This window comes from Mustela putorius, unplaced genomic scaffold, assembly GCF_011764305.1.
Source record: "Mustela putorius furo isolate JIRA1106 unplaced genomic scaffold, ASM1176430v1.1 tig00000743_pilon_pilon_pilon, whole genome shotgun sequence".
Taxonomy (NCBI): Eukaryota; Metazoa; Chordata; class Mammalia; order Carnivora; family Mustelidae; genus Mustela; species Mustela putorius.
The window spans coordinates 2928097-2946770 of NW_025421464.1; the positions used below are offsets into that span (position 1 = coordinate 2928097).

Below are 18674 nucleotides of genomic sequence, written 5' to 3' on the forward strand. Positions count from 1 at the left end.
ATCACAGAATTCTGAATTCTCTGGAAACTCATCACCCGACCGCACATTTCCTGATCTGCACACTATAAAAGACGCTAGCTCCTCAGCAGAAGCAATCAGGAGAGGGTGGAGGTGTGCAGGAGACCCACCAGGACCTCTGAGAAGCCTGGGTAAGAACTGCTCCACATGCCTGCTCCACTGCCCTGGGCGATAGGGCTGCCGAGCTCCTTGCTTCGGGGTGGGCACTGGCTGGCAGCATTTAGGATCGCTCATTGAGGGTCTTTTTCAGATGAATTTTTGGGGGAATGGGAAAGGTCATTCACTCCACCTCCCTGAAAGACCATTGCTGTGGATATAAGGTTTAAATGTAGAAATGCAGAAAAGGGGATTTCATGGGGATGGGGAGCATGTGGCTGCAGGTGCAGACTGCCAAGATCCCATGTTAGGGTTTTCTCGTGAGCATGCTCTTCTTACCCTAAACCTCAGCCTCTATGGCGGGAGTTTTAACTTGAGGTTGCGATTGTGGATTCAGACAATCATCCACAAACCTCCTAAAATCCACCCCATTTTGTACATTTTGACGCATTTTTCTGGGAGAGGGTCCTTAGCTTCCACTGCACTCACAAAACATCTGTTTCCGAAAGGAGATTCAGAGAACACAGTCTACGTTTACCTCCCAGGGAGGCCACAACTGGCTCTTTGTACCAAAAAGCCCTTTTGATTCCAGCCAGCCACAGCAATGACAGTGGGGCTTTGGTTGAACCAGCCAGTTGATGGAATTTTGCCCAAAGAAGCTTTCAGCACCTTTGCTGGCTGCCAAATGGGCCTAGGAGAGGGTTGGTGACACCTGGGAGGGAACAGTGCAAAAGGCAGCCAGATGTCAGAGGTTGCCCCCAAATTTTGTTCAGGTTAGTTTGAGGGAGAAGAGAAAGGTATAGAAAAGACAGTGTGCATGTCTGGAGGGGTCGGAGACTTATCTGCAACAACAACTCTGCCATCAAGTTGCTGTATGACCTTGGGAAAGTCACTACCCCTCTCTGGCTCCCTGATTCTCCTTATGCAATGAGGACTTTGAATGGCCCCAGGATTTCTCCAGCATTGGTCTGGATGAGTTGGTGGCTATGGCCATCTGACCTCTAATATTCTGTGATTTAAAAGGGCTTCCACAAACCATCACAGGCTAGACCCAGGCCAAAAGACTTGATGGGGAAAATGGCCAGCCAGCTCCATCCCTCAGCCTTTTCATTTGCTTTGTCTGAAGAGTGAAAACTAGCGGCAATGATTCAGGCCATTGCAAGCAAGTCCAGATGAATGGAGAATAGATGTGATGGTGACTTAATTTAAACAGAGGCCTCCGGGTCAGACAGATCTAGCTTCAGATGCTATCCCTACTGTGTGCTTACAATCTTGGGGGAAGTCCCCTAAACTCCCTAGACTGCCCTTTCTCATCTGTGCAGTGCAGGTGATGAGTGCCCACATCTTAGGGGGCGGTTACAGCGAAATCAGTTACTGAGCATGGAGTGCTCACCATGATGCCTGCCCAGGGGAAATGCTGACCAGCGTCAGCTATTGCCATTCACACCCTGGAGTCTGGAGGTCAGGGGCAGATGGTGGATGAATTCCTCTCTGAGAGCCGTGCTACGCTGGACCCACCATTCTGTCCACAGATACCAAGAGAGATGTTTCAAATTGGGGGCCTCATTGTCTTCTGTGGGCTGCTGGCCCAGACCACAGCCCTGCTGGACACCCTGCCCTTGCCCCTGGAAGCCCTGCCCTTGCCCGTGGACCCGACCCTGCTTTTGGAGGGGACTGCAGCCCAGGCCCTAAGTCCCACAGATCTTGCTGGAAGCTTAACAGATGGTAAGTGAGAATCTGTGACAACCTCTTTCAGGGGTGTGTGTCTGTCCAACTGTTCAATGTGGGAAGGGAGGCAGGGATGACTGGGGGAGAGGGGTTTTATCAGAATTATCAGATTTGACCCCAAAGGATCCACCCCTACACCCATTTTTAGCCCTCAGCACTGGCCTGCTCTCTGAGGGTCTGTTGGGCAGTCTTGAAAACCTTCCACTCTTGAACGTCCTGAAGACTGGAGGAGGCACTTCTGGTGGCCTGTTTGGGGGCCTGCTTGGGAAAGTGACTTCAGTGGTCCCCCTCCTGAACAAAATCATTGAGTGAGTAGTCATAGACCTTGGTCCCCACCTCACCAGAGAACCTCCGATGGAGATCTGGGAGCCCCACACAGTGGCCCTGGAGGAGGGAGAGGGGTGGTCTGAACAAGAGGTTAGGACTCAGTGTGAGACCCTTCCCACAGCCTGGCAAGGAACACCAATCCTCCTAAACCAGTGACTGCCCCCAATCCTGAAGCCTATCTTAGGTCCCCAGCATCATCTATAATCTTCATGACAACCCTTTAAGGTGTAATTAATAATATCCAATTTACAGATGGCAAGCTGAAGCACAGAAAGGTGCCTGTGCTCATACAACTAGAGCAACACAGAACCAGGGACCAAACTCTAATTTACTTAAGTCCAAAGCCAAGGCCTTTCCACTGCACCGTGGTAATTCTGTTCTCACCTGTGGAGAGCACAGGTGGTCTCTGATGTAAGCAAAGACCTGTAAGCTACTCTTTTCAAGGACATTCTCAGTCTGATATGGGGCTTCCCATGAGACACCTGAGAGCTTCCTAAACAAGTAGCAATAATGGGAAGCTTGATGCCAGGGAGTTGGCAAAGCCTGGGTCCTTGATAGGATGTATCAAAGCCATTTCCAAGGCTCCCACCCACCCAGGTGCTTGCCCCTGACTTGATGACACACAGATGGCCTTGAGTTTGATTTCCAAATGGACCATGTACCTGTGGGGTGACAGGGCACAGGGCACTCGGTCTCTCTGGGTTTGGTTTTTCCATCTGTAAAATGGAGATCATGGTACCCACAGAGAAAAACTGTGGAAAGGACTGGAAGCAATGTAATCACCTGGCACACTGAGGTCAGCTCATGGAAGAGGCTTGCTTCTGTCTTCTCTCCATGCTCTCCCACTTCCTCCTCCTCCTCAATCTCCTTGGTAACCATTGTTGACTGACCGGCCTCCGAAAGTTATGGAAGAATAAGGGATTCCTACCCATAAATGTCTTAATCCACTTGCCCATACCTCATCCATCCATCCATCCATCTAATCTGTTACTTTCCCATGCATCTGCCTACCCGCTCATCCCTCCCCAACGTCAACCAGTATGGAGGAGGCCCCTTTTGGGTAAGACTCTGAGCTGGCATGCAGCATGCAAATTTAAGCCAGACACAGCCTCCATCTTGGAATACCTCAGGGACTTGAGATGAGGAGAGGGCCATGGTGTGTCAGGAACTGACCTGGTGCAGAGGCTGGGAAGCACTGCTGTTTGTTGCCACAAGATGCCCTTCCTGTCCCCCCCTCCCCACCTCATGGGTAGCTCCTCCTCTGGGATGAGTAAGTACGCTTGGGTTAAAGGTGGTTTCTAGGTTTGGGGCTGAAGGAACTACTATTCCTCCCTCCAATGTTGCTCTGCGGACAGTATGAAGATCACTAATCCCCAGCTGCTGGAACTAGGCCTTGTGCAGAGCCCGGATGGTCATCGTCTCTATGTCACCATCCCTCTGGGCCTAACCCTCAATGTGAACACGTGAGTGGGCCCCAACGGGGATGGGGGGGTGGCTCACCAGAGGAGACCCAGGGGACCGTGGGTAGCCAGGGGGCAGGGGGGTGGGGCGGCGCAGGAGTCTGACAGACATGAGCCTTCAGCTCAGATGCAGACACAGCAAACTCTCCTCTGCAGGCCCCTGGCCATACAACTGTTAAAGCTGGCTGTGAAACTAAACATCACTGCACAAGTGCTAGCTGTGAAAAACGAAGAGGGGAAGATTCACCTGGTTCTTGGTGACTGTACTCACTCCCCCGGGAGCCTGCAAATCTCCTTGCTTAATGGGTGAGACCAGAGGGCTGGCTTCTCCTGCCCGGAAACAGTATCAGCGGGAGGATGGATGGCTGCTGGGAAGATGGAATGATGGGCGTATACATGAGTAGGAGGACGGAAGGGTGGGAAGATGAATAGGAGGGAGGGAAGATGGATGGATGGATGGATCGATGGATGGATGGATCGATGGATGGATGGATGGATAGCCACTCATCTCTTCTTAGCCTGGCTGACCAATTTTGCGCTCTTAGGCCATAAAAAAATCTGAGATCAAGCCCAGCGACCAGAGGGGCATGTGGAAAGGTGGAGCGGTTCTTGTGTGAACTTGGACAGGGCTTCCCCAGCGAGAGTCTCAGCTCTCTCAGATACCTGTAATATGGAGCTACGCTGCGGTTCTTGAGTGAATCCGCTAGGATAAATAGTTTGGAAAGTCCTCTGTCCCAGTATGAGGGAAAATAGCTCGGCAGCCTCCCTGGATTCCTTATTTCGGTTAGCCTGTCACAGGGCAGAACAAGTCACACAGGAGACATCAGAGTCCTCCCACCATGGTTAACGTTTCCTAAACACATATATTGTGTTTCACGCAGATCATCTCAAGTCCTCATGACGACTACATACCAAGCATTGTTCATCCATTTATAGATTCTACAAAGTCTCCCTGAATACCCACTGTATACTGGAACTAAGCGTTTATGCTACGTATACCCACGGTGGGCACTGCTGTGTAGGGCGCCACTCCCTTTGGACAGGCCCCTTCCGGTTCGCCTGCACAAGGGTGTGGGTAGACAAGGCCCTATTTCAGTCACTTAGCACTGAGACCAATGTGGGCACAGCGGCCCCTCTGAAGGCCTCTCCACATCAACTCCAGGCTTCTGCACCGCCCCCTGGATTTTCTCTTTCAGATTTGCTCCCCTCCCTATTCAAGGCCTTGTCAACGGTATCAGCAGCATCTTGAACCAAGTCCTTCCTGAGCTAGTACAGGGCGAGGTGAGTGGGTAAACATGGCAGCTCCTGATCCTTGGGTCTTAGCGCTTCTCAGGCTGAAAGAAGCCCCTAAAGTTAGCCTTTCTGAACCCCTCAGCTTGATATGTATATTCCATCCCTCAGTCCATCTGTCCACTGATTCATCTACCCATGTTTCTTCTTTCCAACCTTCAAAATGCCTCCATTGGGTCCTGCTCTGGGCCAGGCCCCGTGCATGCCACATTACAGCTGAAATGGCTTGGCCCTAGCCCCCAGAAGTTCCCAAAAGGCTGTAGACAGGCGCTCTTCCAGCCTAGGCTTGGGTGCCTCCGACACCCAGAAACACACCCCTCCCGGAGCAGCCCACCCTATTTAGAAACAAGCGTCACATCCCACAGCGAACACTGGCTCCGTGTAAGATTGGGTACTGAGCATACATGCCTTCCACTTCTTCCACCCGTGTGAATGTATAAGTGTCCATCTTTGACACTGCTTCCAACCAAACATTCTCAGCCACAGAAAAATGACAGAAACTCTCCCCCAAAGAATCTATCCTGGGGTTGCCGCTCCTAGAGCCACCCTCCAGGTACCATTTTGCCCAATGCCTCTCTCTGCCTCTGGCTCAGGTGTGCCCTCTGGTCAACAAGGTTCTTAGTCAGCTGGATGTCACCTTGGTGCATTCCATTGCTGGTAAGTCCCCTATCCCGAGGCCTCACTCCCTTTCCAGAAGCAGTGATTTCCCCCAAGGAACTCTGTCCCTGCACACTGTGGGAGAGAACGAGATCCTTCGAGTCTCAGCTCTCCCCATTTCGGGGCTCTTTTTTGCCTTGAATTATCCAGATAATGTTGAGGGCTGGGCCCTGCCTTCCCCCTCGCAGCATCAGCCCTGACACTGAGAGCAGCAGACCTGGCTGGTGGAAGGAGGTCCTGCCCCTGCCAAGCTTCACCTAAGCTTGGTTGGACCACCCGAGTTCCCATTCCCCCGCCCCCAGCTCAGGAGAAGTGTGGGACATCCCTCAACTCCTGCACCCTGAGATCACCACTCTGGTCTGCACCTTCCAGACTTACTGATCCATGGGCTGGAATTTGTCATCAAGGTCTAAGCCTTCCAGGAGGGCCCCAGCCTCTGTTGAACTGGTGAGTGCTGTTCCCCAGGATTTGGGTGCTCTCCTCCTGGCAGGAGGCAGCAGAGGGCTTGGGACAGTGACATCTGAAGAGAGAGATTAACAGCCACACAGACAGACACAGAGAGACACATGGAGAAGTCTATGGACATGCTGACAGAGGTGGAGACCCAGGCAGCACCCCACATAGCTACAAAGAGAACACACATGACTGTGGACACATACACACATACACACACACACACACACACACACACACACACTCAAACATATGCACAAGGAGCTCCCTGGCCCAGGCCTGGGGTCCCCTTGGGGCTGAAACAAGCCCCTTCCCCTAGCCTGAGGTCTCAGCCCCCTCACCTTCCTCTGGAGGGCAGGCTTGATGATGGGCCAATACCAACAAGAGTCAGTGACCTCAAGTCTCCATTCGGATCGGGGCTTCTCCCAACAGAACCATTTCCTGCTGCTCAATCCACTCTCCTCAGCTACTAAGAGGGCTCACAGGAGGCAGACCCACGTCCTGGACAGTGACACGGCCACTATTTGGGGACCAGAGCAGCCTTCTCTCCAAGGAAACTACTCTTCCGCCCTCACACCAGGCATGTGTTGCAGCCCACGTTCCTCACCAAATAAAGTTGCTCTTTCTCTGCACTGGGGGCCCTGTCATTCTTCACCATCATTCAAGGGCTAATATTTTGGAAAGAGCCCTGGCCTGGGTGGCTGGGGCCAGCGAACCGAGTTCGGACCTTACACTGTAGAACCTTATGGTCTTAAGCTGGACGAGGAGATATTCAGATGAGCAGGCATTTCGGACTGCTCTGGGGTGCCTAGGAGGGGTGGACAAGGGGTTGGGGGTAGATGTGACCTTTCAGGCAGAGATGATGACATGAAGTCCACCACACAAGGAGTGAAATGGCAGATCTGAGAGATGTTCAGGAGTAGGCCTGGGCGTGGGTGAGGGAGCAGGTGAGGTGTGGGTTGCTATCCATGTCGCAGGTTGGGGAGCCTCAAGGCAACTGGGGATGTGGGAGGATGAGCTAACCCTGGCAGGAAGATGATGGCTTCAGCTGTGGCCATGCTGCGTAGAAGTGCCTGGGAGCCCCAGGGGAGACATCCAGGAATCTGATGGATACAGAGGTCATCTGATACTCCTCTTTGGCTCACTGGCATCCAGCCATACTGACTTCTTTTCTGTTTTCTCAGCAAGAGGATGAGAAAGATGACAAACAGGAAGTGTAGGAGGAAGGACAAATGGGTCCAAGACATAAGAGTAGACATAGAGAAGGGTCGCTGGAGAAGCATATAATAAGGTTATTGGTGCCAGGGGTGAGAGTCCTATTTTTGGAGGAAGATGCCTGATTTTGGGGGGAGACAAAGGGATGAAAGGAAGTTGAGACTGAATGCAAATAAGATTTATGAAAAATTGGAGACAAGAATAAAGAGCAGAGCTACCCAAACTGGGAGAGGTTGTCCCCTCAAATAAAAAACTAAATATGCTATCATTGTTTGAGGCCCTTAAAAGACTAGCCCCACCATTTCACTCCACAGATGAGAGCACTGAGGCCTTGACATATATATGTGAATGATTTGCACAAGTTACAGTATGACAAAAAGACAAATCAAGGACTGAAACATCCCCGACATCACAGAAAACCTTGTCCCTTGTGCTCTGGGAGTACCCACTGACCTTGTGAGAATGAGCAGATTCAGGCTGGTGTTTCTCAACCCCCATCAAACATCTCTCATCATGTCCAGACTGACCACTGTCCCACCTCCTGTGGTCACTGGCCAACCTGGCATTGTGGGAAGACAGTCCTACAATTCAGAACTGGGAGGTTTATTGAAGGAAACCAGCACCTGTGCTCTGGTGAGAGGGAGGGAAGGAAGCATCTTCCACGTTCACAGAAGTGGAATATCTTTGGGCTCAGGATGAATAGTTATATTTCATAAGCAGCTGAATGGTCATTGTGAATGTCTGTCTACTTAGTCGGTGACCTGAAGCACAGAAGGGCCTTCCAGACTGGAAACTAACAATTAGGACATGACTGGGTTTGAACAGAGTCTAGGCATGAGTTACTCTCAAGTCCTTTCTTGGGACTTAGGCCAGGCATTAGGTCAATACTGAGCATCCCCCTTGGCTGAGGTCCAAGAATCAAGCTGAATAGGGATAGGGCACACATGCCTCATACTGTCAGCCCAGGTCCTACTGCCCTCTGACCGCGGCACCAAACTGCCTTCCTGTTGGGACACACATCCGCTGCCCGTCTCTGAAAACTATTTTCCCACTGCTCCCCTCAACTTCTTCCTATAGCCTAAGAGGGGTCTTTCCCCTCTGCCAACAACTTCAATTTCTAACTAACTAACCTAAATACAAAATAGTCTGACAGGAAGCCAGGTCAATCAGAACACACTCATGGCTTTTAACTAGTGACAACATTTTCATGTTTTAAAAACTTTCTAGAAGGATGTCAGTGATAGCAGCACATGAAAGACCTCTGAAAATTCTCTCCTACAGGAAAGCAATGAGAAAACTACAACACCCCATCCCACCCCCCGCCAAAACTGTTAGAAACAGCTTTTCCAGGGGCGCCTGGGTGGCTCAGTGGGTTAAGCCGCTGCCTTCGGCTCAGGTCATGATCTCAGGGTCCTGGGATCGAGTCCCACATCGGGCTCTCTGCTCAGCAGGAAGCCTGCTTCCCCCTCTCTCTCTCTGCCTGCCTCTCCATCTACTTGTAATTTCTCTCTGTCAAATAAATATATAAAATCTTTAAAAAAAAAGAAACAGCTTTTCCAGAACTCTCGAAATTCACCAAAGGCTTGCAACAATCTGGGGAGTGCTTATTCAGTAAAAACTGCTGAATCTTGGTAAGGACAGTGAGCTTTGTGGTGTTTTAGTTTACCTTAGTCCCATCTCCCACTCTCCACAGAAGACTTGAAAACCCAAAGCCCACAGTCTTAGTGAAAATCAGTAGCCTGGAAGCCTCTGGAGACAGGCAAAAGAGTACTGGAACAACTTCAGAGCCTCATTCCCAGAATACTGTCGTGATTTGATCTGCTTGTTAGTTTCCTGGAAAATCTTACTCTCCAGGCTGTCCTGACTTTGGACTCAGAGTTTACCCAGCAGAAACAGCCTCTTCCCCAAGGACATTTGTCAAAATGATAGATCTTAAGACTGGGAGTTTCTAACTCTCCAGCCAGTCTAAACTCACGCTTCGGCAATTTGTCATAATTACACTTTAGGTGTTCCTACCCAGCAGCCCCTGCTTCCGGTAAGCTGAGCTTGGCTGTAATTCTATGTGTTCACCTATCTCTCCAGACCTGCAGATGGCAGTTTGCCCTACAACCTCAGTTCTCGAATAGGCCTAAGAGAGTTGCTGATTGTCCCTGTCAAGCTCTTTTCTTGTTATGAGGATGGGAGTGACAACCTCCAAGCTCTTTACATGTTGGTGCTGAAATGGGAAGTCTGGTGTTTTTTTTTTTTATAGTTTTCACCAGTTATATTTGTTTCCCTGGAGGATGAGCCCCCAGAGCGCCATCTGGAAAGTGGGACTTGGTTGAAAGTTGTCAACCACTATTCCTTCAAATTTATTTCCCACATAATTCTCCTCTCATTCTGAGACTCTCACGGCATGGATGTAGATTTCTCATTATAGACCCACTGGTTCCTGTTCACTTCTTTCAGCTGTTCTTCTTCCCCTTACTCAGACTGGATCCATCTCCAACGTGTTGTTGCACCAGACACTTTTACTGTTGTTATGAGACTATGGATCTTGCTTAAACCCTACAGAGAATGTGGCGGCGGTGGCGGGGGGGCAGTTGTTTAGTGTGCAAATGACCCAGTTAGATTCAGGCTAAGCCAGTTAGGTTCAAGTTCTAACCTGCCTTCTGCAGGCTATGTTTTTCAACAGGGGATTTCTGCTACTGTCTTTACTCTTAGGGGCCCCAGTTCCTGCTTCTTGGATCAGAAAGAGAGGACTTCTCTTGGAGCTTTTTGTATTCACACCTGAGCATAGTTCCATGCTTCACACTGCCTTTGAGTCTAGGATGAAAGATATGGGAGGAATAAACACCCAGGGGACACACCTGTGGATCACTCATTCTTTCAGTGATGACTTCCTTCCACTGTCCACCTGCCACCATCCATTGTTCAGACTCCTCAGAGAGGCCTCCTCCCCCATTCACTATGTCCAGGCTTTTAGTTTCATTCCACAGGAAAGACAAGTAGAGGAAGCTTCCTCCCTCTGCCTCAACTCTCCAATCTGCCAAACACGATGGCTTATGGCAGATGAGGTAGGCTATCAGTAACTTGACCAAGTGCCCTCCTGGTCACAGCAGCTTTACTAGAACAGTGGAATGCAGCCTCTGGTGCTCGGTATGTAGTTATTTATCTGGAAAATGTGTTCTTCTCAGCCCTCATCAGATAACCACTTAGGAGGCAATGTGAGCTCACTTGGGATGGACGATGGAATACAATCAGCCTTGCCCCTGCTCTCTGTCACAAAATATAGTCTGAAGGGGTCCTCTCACGTTCATGTTCTTGCTACTATATCTGTGTCGGTTACACCCCAAGATTAAGTGGCTTAAATAGCAGTACTCATTTCATGATGTTCTGTGGTTCCCGTGGGTCAGAAACTCAGGAAGGCTCAGGGTGAAGCCCAGGCTCGTATTCTCTGCAACTGCAGCTTTACTTGAAGTCACTTCTTTAACCCTCCACACAGCCCTTTGAGGGAGGTACGGTCATGACTGGCTTCCACTGGCAGAGGCACAGAGAAGCTGAATAAAATCCCTGAAGTCACCAGCTAGGTCAGGTGGGGCTGGGGCAGGAACAAGGCAGCCAGACCCACAGAAGGGAGATCAGCGGAGCCATCACTCGGGTCCCCATCTACCTCCTCCTCCCACACAGCACTCCGCTCCCCAGCACGATCTCACGGCCCCCACAGGCATTGCAAGGAGAGACGGAAAGAGCAACAGCGGACTCATGTTGAGCCCCAACTCTGTGCCAGGCTCAGCTCTAAGCATTCGTTGTAGATTAATTTCATTAATCCAATAGCCCTGGAGGGCTGTGTTGTTATTGCCAAACTTCACAGATGCAAAGCCTGAGACACAGAGATGGAGTCACCTGCCCAAGGACACACAGCTGGTAAGCGTGGAGCCAGGATTCAAACTCAGGCTGTCTAGTTCTGAGGCTCTGTCTCATCTCTAGATAAATTCGCCTACAGCCCTTAGGAAGAAGAAGTAGCCCCTTCGCTAAAGAAGCATCAAAGAATTTGTAGGGAGACAATTTTTTTTAATTTTTTAATTTTTTTATAAACATATAATGTATTTTTATCCCCAGGGGTACAGGTCTGTGAATCACCAGGTTTACACACTTCACAGCACTCACCATAGCACATACCCTCCCCAACGTCCATTGTAGGGAGAAAATTTAAAGTAGGACATTAAATAAAGGTAATGGTGGCTCATATGCGGCAGAAGGTGTAGAGGTGAAATGTGAGTGACTGGAATCTAGGGAGCTTGGGGACCCGTCCTGCAGCCCCCAACTAGCCTGGCTGCTGGATCCCCAGAAGTCCCCAGGATCCTAGCCTTCCGCCGGCGCTCACACACGTCCTGTGACCACTAGGAGGCGCTGCTGCAAGGCAAGCCAGCAGTCACCTTGAAGCTATAACATTTACTCAGCACCTTGCTAAACCCTTTCAACGCAACATCTTATTTAATCCTCACAGAGATGAAACCTCTAAGGCTCAAGATCATAGAGCTTATGGCCAGTGGATCCAAGATTTGAATCCCAGAAGTCAAACTCTAGAGCCCAGGTCCTTTGCCAGGGGCTGCAAATTCACAAGTCTCCAGCCAAATCTGGTACTTTGTTTTTCATTTTTACTTTAAATTCCTTCAAATGCTGGTTGATTTTTCCTCCAACTGAGCGCGACTGTGAATGCATTCACCATTTCCCCCAACCCTGTCACACCAAACCTTCCTATGCTATTGAATGTGTGGTCCCTAATTGCCAGATTTACCAATAAAAATACACTAGACATCCAGTTAAGCTTGAATTTCAGATAAACAAATAATTATTTTTTTTAAGATTTTATTTATTTATTTGACAGACAGAGATCACAAGTAGGCAGAGAGGCAGGCAGAGAGAGAAGGGGAAGCAGGCTCCCTGCTGAGCAGAAAGCCCGATGCGGGGCTTGATCCCAGGACACTGAGACCATGACCTGAGCTTTAACCCACTGAGCCACCCAGGCACCCCTGAATTATTTTTATAAGCAAATCCCAAACATTGCAAGAAATGTATTTAAACTAAAAAACTATTCATCTAAAATTCAAACTTAAATAAACTTGTATTTTCTCTGTCCAAAATAATTAAATGGCTTCCTGTATTTTTTCTGACAACCCTGCCTTATAGGTATATGTCCTACAAATACCCTCCAGGCATGTACAGCTCCTGCCCCATACTTCACTCCACCACAGCGGGGAACTGACCAGGCACCTACTTTGTGCTAGCTTTGAGCAGGGTCTGGAGCAACAAAAGGGCTCTGCAACGGCTCCAGGCTGTGGTCTCAGCAGCGCTACTGCTGGAGCCCTGTGATCGACAGACCTCATCGTCCTAGAAGTATCTGCGATAGATGAAGATACCACGTGGAGTTTCCGACCAACCTCAGTAAGTGAGTCACAGAGAAGACTGCTAGAATTCAGGGTCAAGGCCATGCCTTCTTTAGCAGCGATCTGTATACTATGAGAAAAACAACTCCTGACATGTTCCTGAGCCCAGGTAGAAAGGAGGCAACTGACCACAAGGCATCATCTTACTGTGAGACCAGAACTTACCATGCCCTCGGCACATTATCCACAAAGTCACAGAGTCAGGCAGAACCAACAGCCATCCATCATCAGACAGACACAGTACATCTAGTTTGGGCTTACGAAGATCCAGCGGGCCCAAGGAAACTTCATGACTCACTTCACCTGTGTCACCTCCTCACATTACACCAACACCTCTCCCTCAGTTCACACCCCTGGCCATAAGGCATTCCCCATGACCCACAGGTGGAGGAGAGAAAAGCCGGAGCTCAGAACAGCCCCACTCAGGGATGACCTTGGAAGAGCGACGAGAGGGACATCTTCAGAGGGCTAAGCTGCAGGCTACACACGCAGTCATCTACTTTGAGAAAAGAGAAAACCCAATAATTATAGTCTCAGCTGAGGCAAATGACTTAATAGCTTAGTCAGGGATCTGGAAGAATAAGATTTCAAGATTGGGGACAGCGAGGTGGATCTAGTTAACTGTCACTGAACGTATTGGCCTTTTAACAACAAGAACCAACCCTGAGCCTAGGCATGGGAGCGTCCATTCAGGGGACCAGCCAGCCACTTAAACCAGTGGAATCACGGAAGATCAGGGCAATTTTGAATGGATGGTAGAGGAGGGGGACTATGAGCGTCCATCGAGGCCTCAGAGAGGCAGTGGCAACATCAGGTCCTCTGGTTTGTATGGTGAGTTTCCCTGAGTGATGACTACCTCAGTCTGCTAGGGCAACCATAACAAAATAGGACAGACTTGGTGGCCTAAACCACAAAATTCACTTCTTCAGGGTTCTGGAGGCCAGAAGTCCAAGATCAAGGTGCAGGCAGGACTGGTTACCCCAATGCCTCTCCCCTTGGCTCGGAGACACTTGCCTTCTAACAGCTGCTTCACATGGACGTCCTCTGTGCACTTGTGCCCCTGATACCTCTCTGTGTGTCCTAACCACATCTGTCACTAAGGACACCAGTCAGATGGGGTCAGGGCCACACAATGGCTTCATTCTAACTTAATCAATCACCTCTCTAAAGGTACGACCTCCAAATACAGTCACAGTCTGAGATCTTCGAGGTGAGAGTTTCAACATATGAATTTAGGAGGAACACAATTCAGCCCATAAGAGTGACCACCCAAAATCCTGGAGCCCCGTGCCGGGGTGGAGAGCACTTAGAATGACAGTGCAAAACACAATATGATTTGATCCTTCTGCGATTATTGTGAAAGGAGACATTCTTTCTGGAAGGACAGACAAGGAAGCATTTACAGTGATTAAAGCTCCAGACAGTAGACTGGGTTGAGGGCAAGGAGAGTATGTATCTGTGCTTTACTCCATATCCTTCTGTGCTGGTGGAATATTACCCTGTTCATGTACAACTTTTCCCTCAACATTTCATTACCGTAAAAAAATTCAAACGTTTGTCTCCCTCCCAATCCCATAAGTGACTCTTAATCTCACAAAACAAACTGAGGGTTGCTGGGGGGAGGGGGTTTGGGAGAAGGGGGTGGGATTATGGACACTAGGGAGGGTATGTGCTTTGGTGAGTGCTGTGAAGTGTGTAAACCTGGTGATTCACAGACCTGTACCCCTGGGGATAAAAATATATGTTTATAAAAAATAAAAAATTAATTTAAAAAAAAATTCAAACGTTTGACATTTGAAATAATTGCATAAGCACCTACATGTCTACCACTTTCAATAATTAACAGTTCGCTATGCTTGTCCTATCACCTGTCAGTCTGTCCATCCTTCCATCCATCCAAGCATCTTATTTTTGATGCATTTCAAAGCAAACTGCAGATAGCAGTTCACTTTATCTTTCAGCGCTTCAGGCTTCATTGCATTAACTAGAGTTCAACAGTTAGAGTTCAAACAGCTTATGTTTTTTAATTTAAGATAAAAGTTATATAGCATGAAATGCACAAATCTTGAAGTGTATCCATGTATCTTTTTTCACATCTGTTTCTTAAATTTTTTTTTTTTTAAAGAGTAGAGGTATACCTGAGCGCGTCCATTGATCCACTCTGGAGTCCCCACTGTCTTCCCCTCAGTGTGGCAGTGTGCTGGGGGGACATAGTGGAGGTGACAAAGTTGTGGTTCCCAGGAGCTCACAGTCCAGGGCGGGGGACAGACAATCAGCGCATAAATGAGTAAGTAAAAAGGATCACTGAATGGAGAGAGCTGGCGCTGTGTGTGCAGAGAGAAGGAAGAAAATGCAAGAAGGCCCAGAGGAGGGGCCATGTGAGCCAATGCCTGAGTGGTAAGAAGATGCCCAGACCCGTCCGAGGTCTGACACCTCCTAGCCCAGCTGTTTCCTGGGGCAAGCCTGCGGGCCTCCCTAGGCCTGGGTTTTCTCGCCTGCATCACAGGGATGGTCCTCTCTCTCCCTCATGAGGCTGCGGTAAGGATGAAATGAAGGAGCTGCTGTGCTGCACCCGGGGTCCAGCGAGCATGCGCTGTCAGCAGCTCTGCCCCCTGCCGTTGCTGCCTCTACACTTGTCAAGTGCATCCTGAGCCACTCGTGCATGCAGCCTCTGCGTGGGATGCTGGAAACACAGGAAAGAGTTAGAAGGGTGTCCTCTCTCCGGGGGGTTCCTAGTCTAGAGTATGAGGCCATTACAGAACACAGTGATCAGAGGGGCAGGGAAAACAGCTGGAAAGGACCTTCATTGCACGAGGGAGGAAATGACTTCCTGTAAGTGAGATGTCCAGGAAGGTCACCTGTGGCAAGTCTAAAAAGACCACCAGGAAGTCATCAGATGAGCAAGGGCAGGAGCACATTCTAGGCTGAAGAGCCAGCCATGTAGCAGAGATAAAGGAACAGACCTGCTACATGCAGGAAAAGCACGCGCTCAGGTGAACGTAGGAGCAAAACGAAAGGGGAGGCTGGACCGAGAGGGGCTGGACCTCGGAGGACTCAGAGCCCAGGCTGAGTGCAGGCCTTTCTCCCAAGAGCCGTACCCAGCTAGTGACATGCTTTACGAAAAGATGGCATCAACACACTCCCCAGAAAGACTAAAAGTAAAAGGACCAACAACACCATGTGTTAGTGTCAGAGCGGAGCAACCAGAACTCTCACACGCTGCAGGCAGAAATGTAAAATGATACTGATGATACAGGGAGGGAAGATGGGTCTGGCTATGGCTACCTTGCAGACAGAAAATTCGAGGGGGCCAGGCCGAACCCGGAGAAGCCAGTGAGGAGGCTGCTGCAACTGCCCCAGGCAAAAAGTGATGGGGCCAGACATGAGGCCAGGCCATGCAGGGGACAAAAGGGAGGCCAGAGACACCACTGGTTGGGGGACCCAGGAGGCAAGAGGGGGAGGTGAAGAATGAGTGGAAAGAGGCCAGAAGCCAGGCCCTCTGTGCAAGGAAACTCTGGAGTAGCCTCTCCCAGAAGCAAAAAATGCTGCAAACTTTGCTCAAATGTACTGAGAAGCAGGGTGGGAAGCAGGTGCGGGGAGGGTGGGGGTGTGCACCCTGAACATCCCTTTCCCGTTCAGTGATGCCCCCACCTTCAGGTGAATCTGCTGGTTTACCTTTCCCCTCCCCTGGAGACTGGGTGACTAAGTGAGTAAATGTTAGCACAGGAACTTTATCCACGTGAGTGACTTCAAGCGAGGTGCCCAGTGGGTGTCCCCGCTCCCTTCCTGGGCCCCAGGAAGTAGAGATAAGCAAAAAGCAAAATAAGTAAAGGAGATTAAAAGGGACAAACTTAACAGCTATAAAATAAATAAGTCATGGTGATAAAAGATACAGCAAAAGGAATGTCGTCAATAATCTTGTACAGTGAGAGATGATAACTACCCTTGCGGTGAGCATTGTATAATGTAAAATGGTGAATCACTATGTTGTACACCTGAAAGTGACATGCTATGTTAACTCTATTTTCATTTTCAAAATGTGAAAAAAATGTCCCATAGAAACTGTATTCACAATAATCCTGAACTGGGAACAGCTGAACAGGAAGGGGAAGGAAAAAACAGGTGGCCCACTCACGCAGTCTTGTGCACCCGTAAACAGGAATGGCACCCCAATGGCTACAACGGGCGGGTACACAGCAGAAACAATAGGCTGAGTGAGACACAGTAGAGGACAGGCTGTATGTTCCATTTACATAAAGACAAAAGTAAGCTAAGGTGGTTAAAAAAAAAAAAATCAGGACCTACCCCCATGGGGGCTGAGGGGGAATTGAGTACAGGGCATAAGGGAAACTTTTGGGGTGATGATGAAATTCTGTATCAAGATAGGAGTTTGCGTTATATGAGTATATGTATTTGTCAAATCTCAGTAAACGGACACTTAAGATCTGTGCTTTTCTTTCTATGTTGAAATGTTTTCCACTGCAGCCCACAGAGTGGGAAGTCCCCAGGATCTCTTTAATGGTTCCAGAGAGTTCTCTGGCTAAAGGTTGGTGCCACATCTGTTGAGCAATATTAACAATCTTATCAAAAGGAATATTCCTACTGGGGCCCCTGCATGGCTCAGTTGGTTATGCGTTCAACTCTTGATTTCAGCTCAGGTCATGATCTCAGGGTTGTGGGACTGAGCCCCACGTCAGGCTCTACACTGGGCATGGAACCTGATTAAGATTCTCTCTCTCCCTCTCCTTCTGATGCTCCCTCTCTGCTCACACCCTCTCTCTCTTTAAAAAAAAGAAAGAAAGAAAGAAAGAAAGAAAGTAATATCCCTATCGTACTTAATGTTTTTCTGCTTCTTTCTGTGTGTGCATGGTTCCTTATGGGCTGTGATAATCGGGGCAGAGACAGAAGATACCCCTCAGTCTGGGCCTGTCTGTTCTGACTAGTCAGTTCCACTGCAATCCTCAGACCCTTCTAGCCCCCAGTTCCTCAGTGATGTGATCATCAACCTTTCTGGAGACAGACCCAAAGAGCCAATCTTGGGGTCAGGGCAATGTGACACCCACTTCCCCACCAGCACACCCCACTTTGATCTTGTTGTGTTGAACTTGGGCATCCTAGGAGAAGCAGCAGATGTTGGAGGAATCAGCACCCTCCAGGTGCTGGAAGTCCAAAGAAAGGTGCACCTTGGCCTTCCTCCTAACTGAAAGCCCACGTACAAACAAACAGTGGACTCCAGGTAATAATATATGTGCTGAATTACTGGGAAGGGTGCTGACAGCAGCAACTTATGAAATGCATCAAACAAATAAGATGGATGGGCAGGATTTACATGGTGTTATCTGTAAAACTAAACTTGCTTGGGCACCTGGGTAGTTCAGTCGGTTAAGCATCAGCCTTCAGCTCAGATCATGATCCCAGCATCCTGGGATCAGGCCCCACATCTGCTCAGTGGGGAGCCTGCTTCTGCCTCTCCCTCTGCCACTCCCCCTGCATGTGCTCTCTCTCTCTCTATCAAATAAATAAATAAAATCTTTAAAAAGAAAGAAAAGAAAAGAAAACTTTCATAAGAAAATGTTAGAGGAAGGGAGGATGAGTCTAGCTATGGCTACCTTGCAGACAGAAAATTTGAGGGGGGCAGGCCAAGCCCGGGGAGGCCAGCGAGGAGGTTGCTGCAACTGCCCCAGGCAAAAAGTGATGGGGCCAGACATGAGGCCAGGCCATGCAGGGGACAAAAGGGAGGCCAGAGACACCACTGGTTGGGGGACCCAGGAGGCAAGAGGGGGAGGTGAAGAATGAGTGGAAAGAGGCCAGAAGCCAGGCCCTCTGTGCAAGGAAACTCTGGAGTAGCCTCTCCCAGAAGCAAAAAATGCTGCAAACTTTGCTCAAATGTACTGAGAAGCAGGGTGGGAAGCAGGTGCGGGGAGGGTGGGGGTGTGCACCCTGAACATCCCTTTCCCGTTCAGTGATGCCCCCACCTTCAGGTGAATCTGCTGGTTTACCT

The 18674-nt window shown here is 49.4% G+C and overlaps 1 protein-coding gene across 1 annotated transcript; it reads left to right on the plus strand.

Annotated features, from left to right (window-relative positions):
• BPIFA1 (BPI fold containing family A member 1) lies at nucleotides 1–6661 on the plus strand. Its single transcript, XM_004746624.3, has 9 exons — nucleotides 1–149; nucleotides 1647–1839; nucleotides 1991–2150; nucleotides 3525–3632; nucleotides 3786–3935; nucleotides 4826–4910; nucleotides 5513–5576; nucleotides 5949–6023; nucleotides 6462–6661. The coding sequence occupies exons 2-8, from the start codon at nucleotides 1659–1661 to the stop codon at nucleotides 5987–5989; spliced, it is 789 nt and encodes a 262-aa protein (XP_004746681.1). The 5' UTR covers nucleotides 1–149; nucleotides 1647–1658; the 3' UTR covers nucleotides 5990–6023; nucleotides 6462–6661.
• Nucleotides 6662–18674: the final 12013 nt, after the last annotated feature.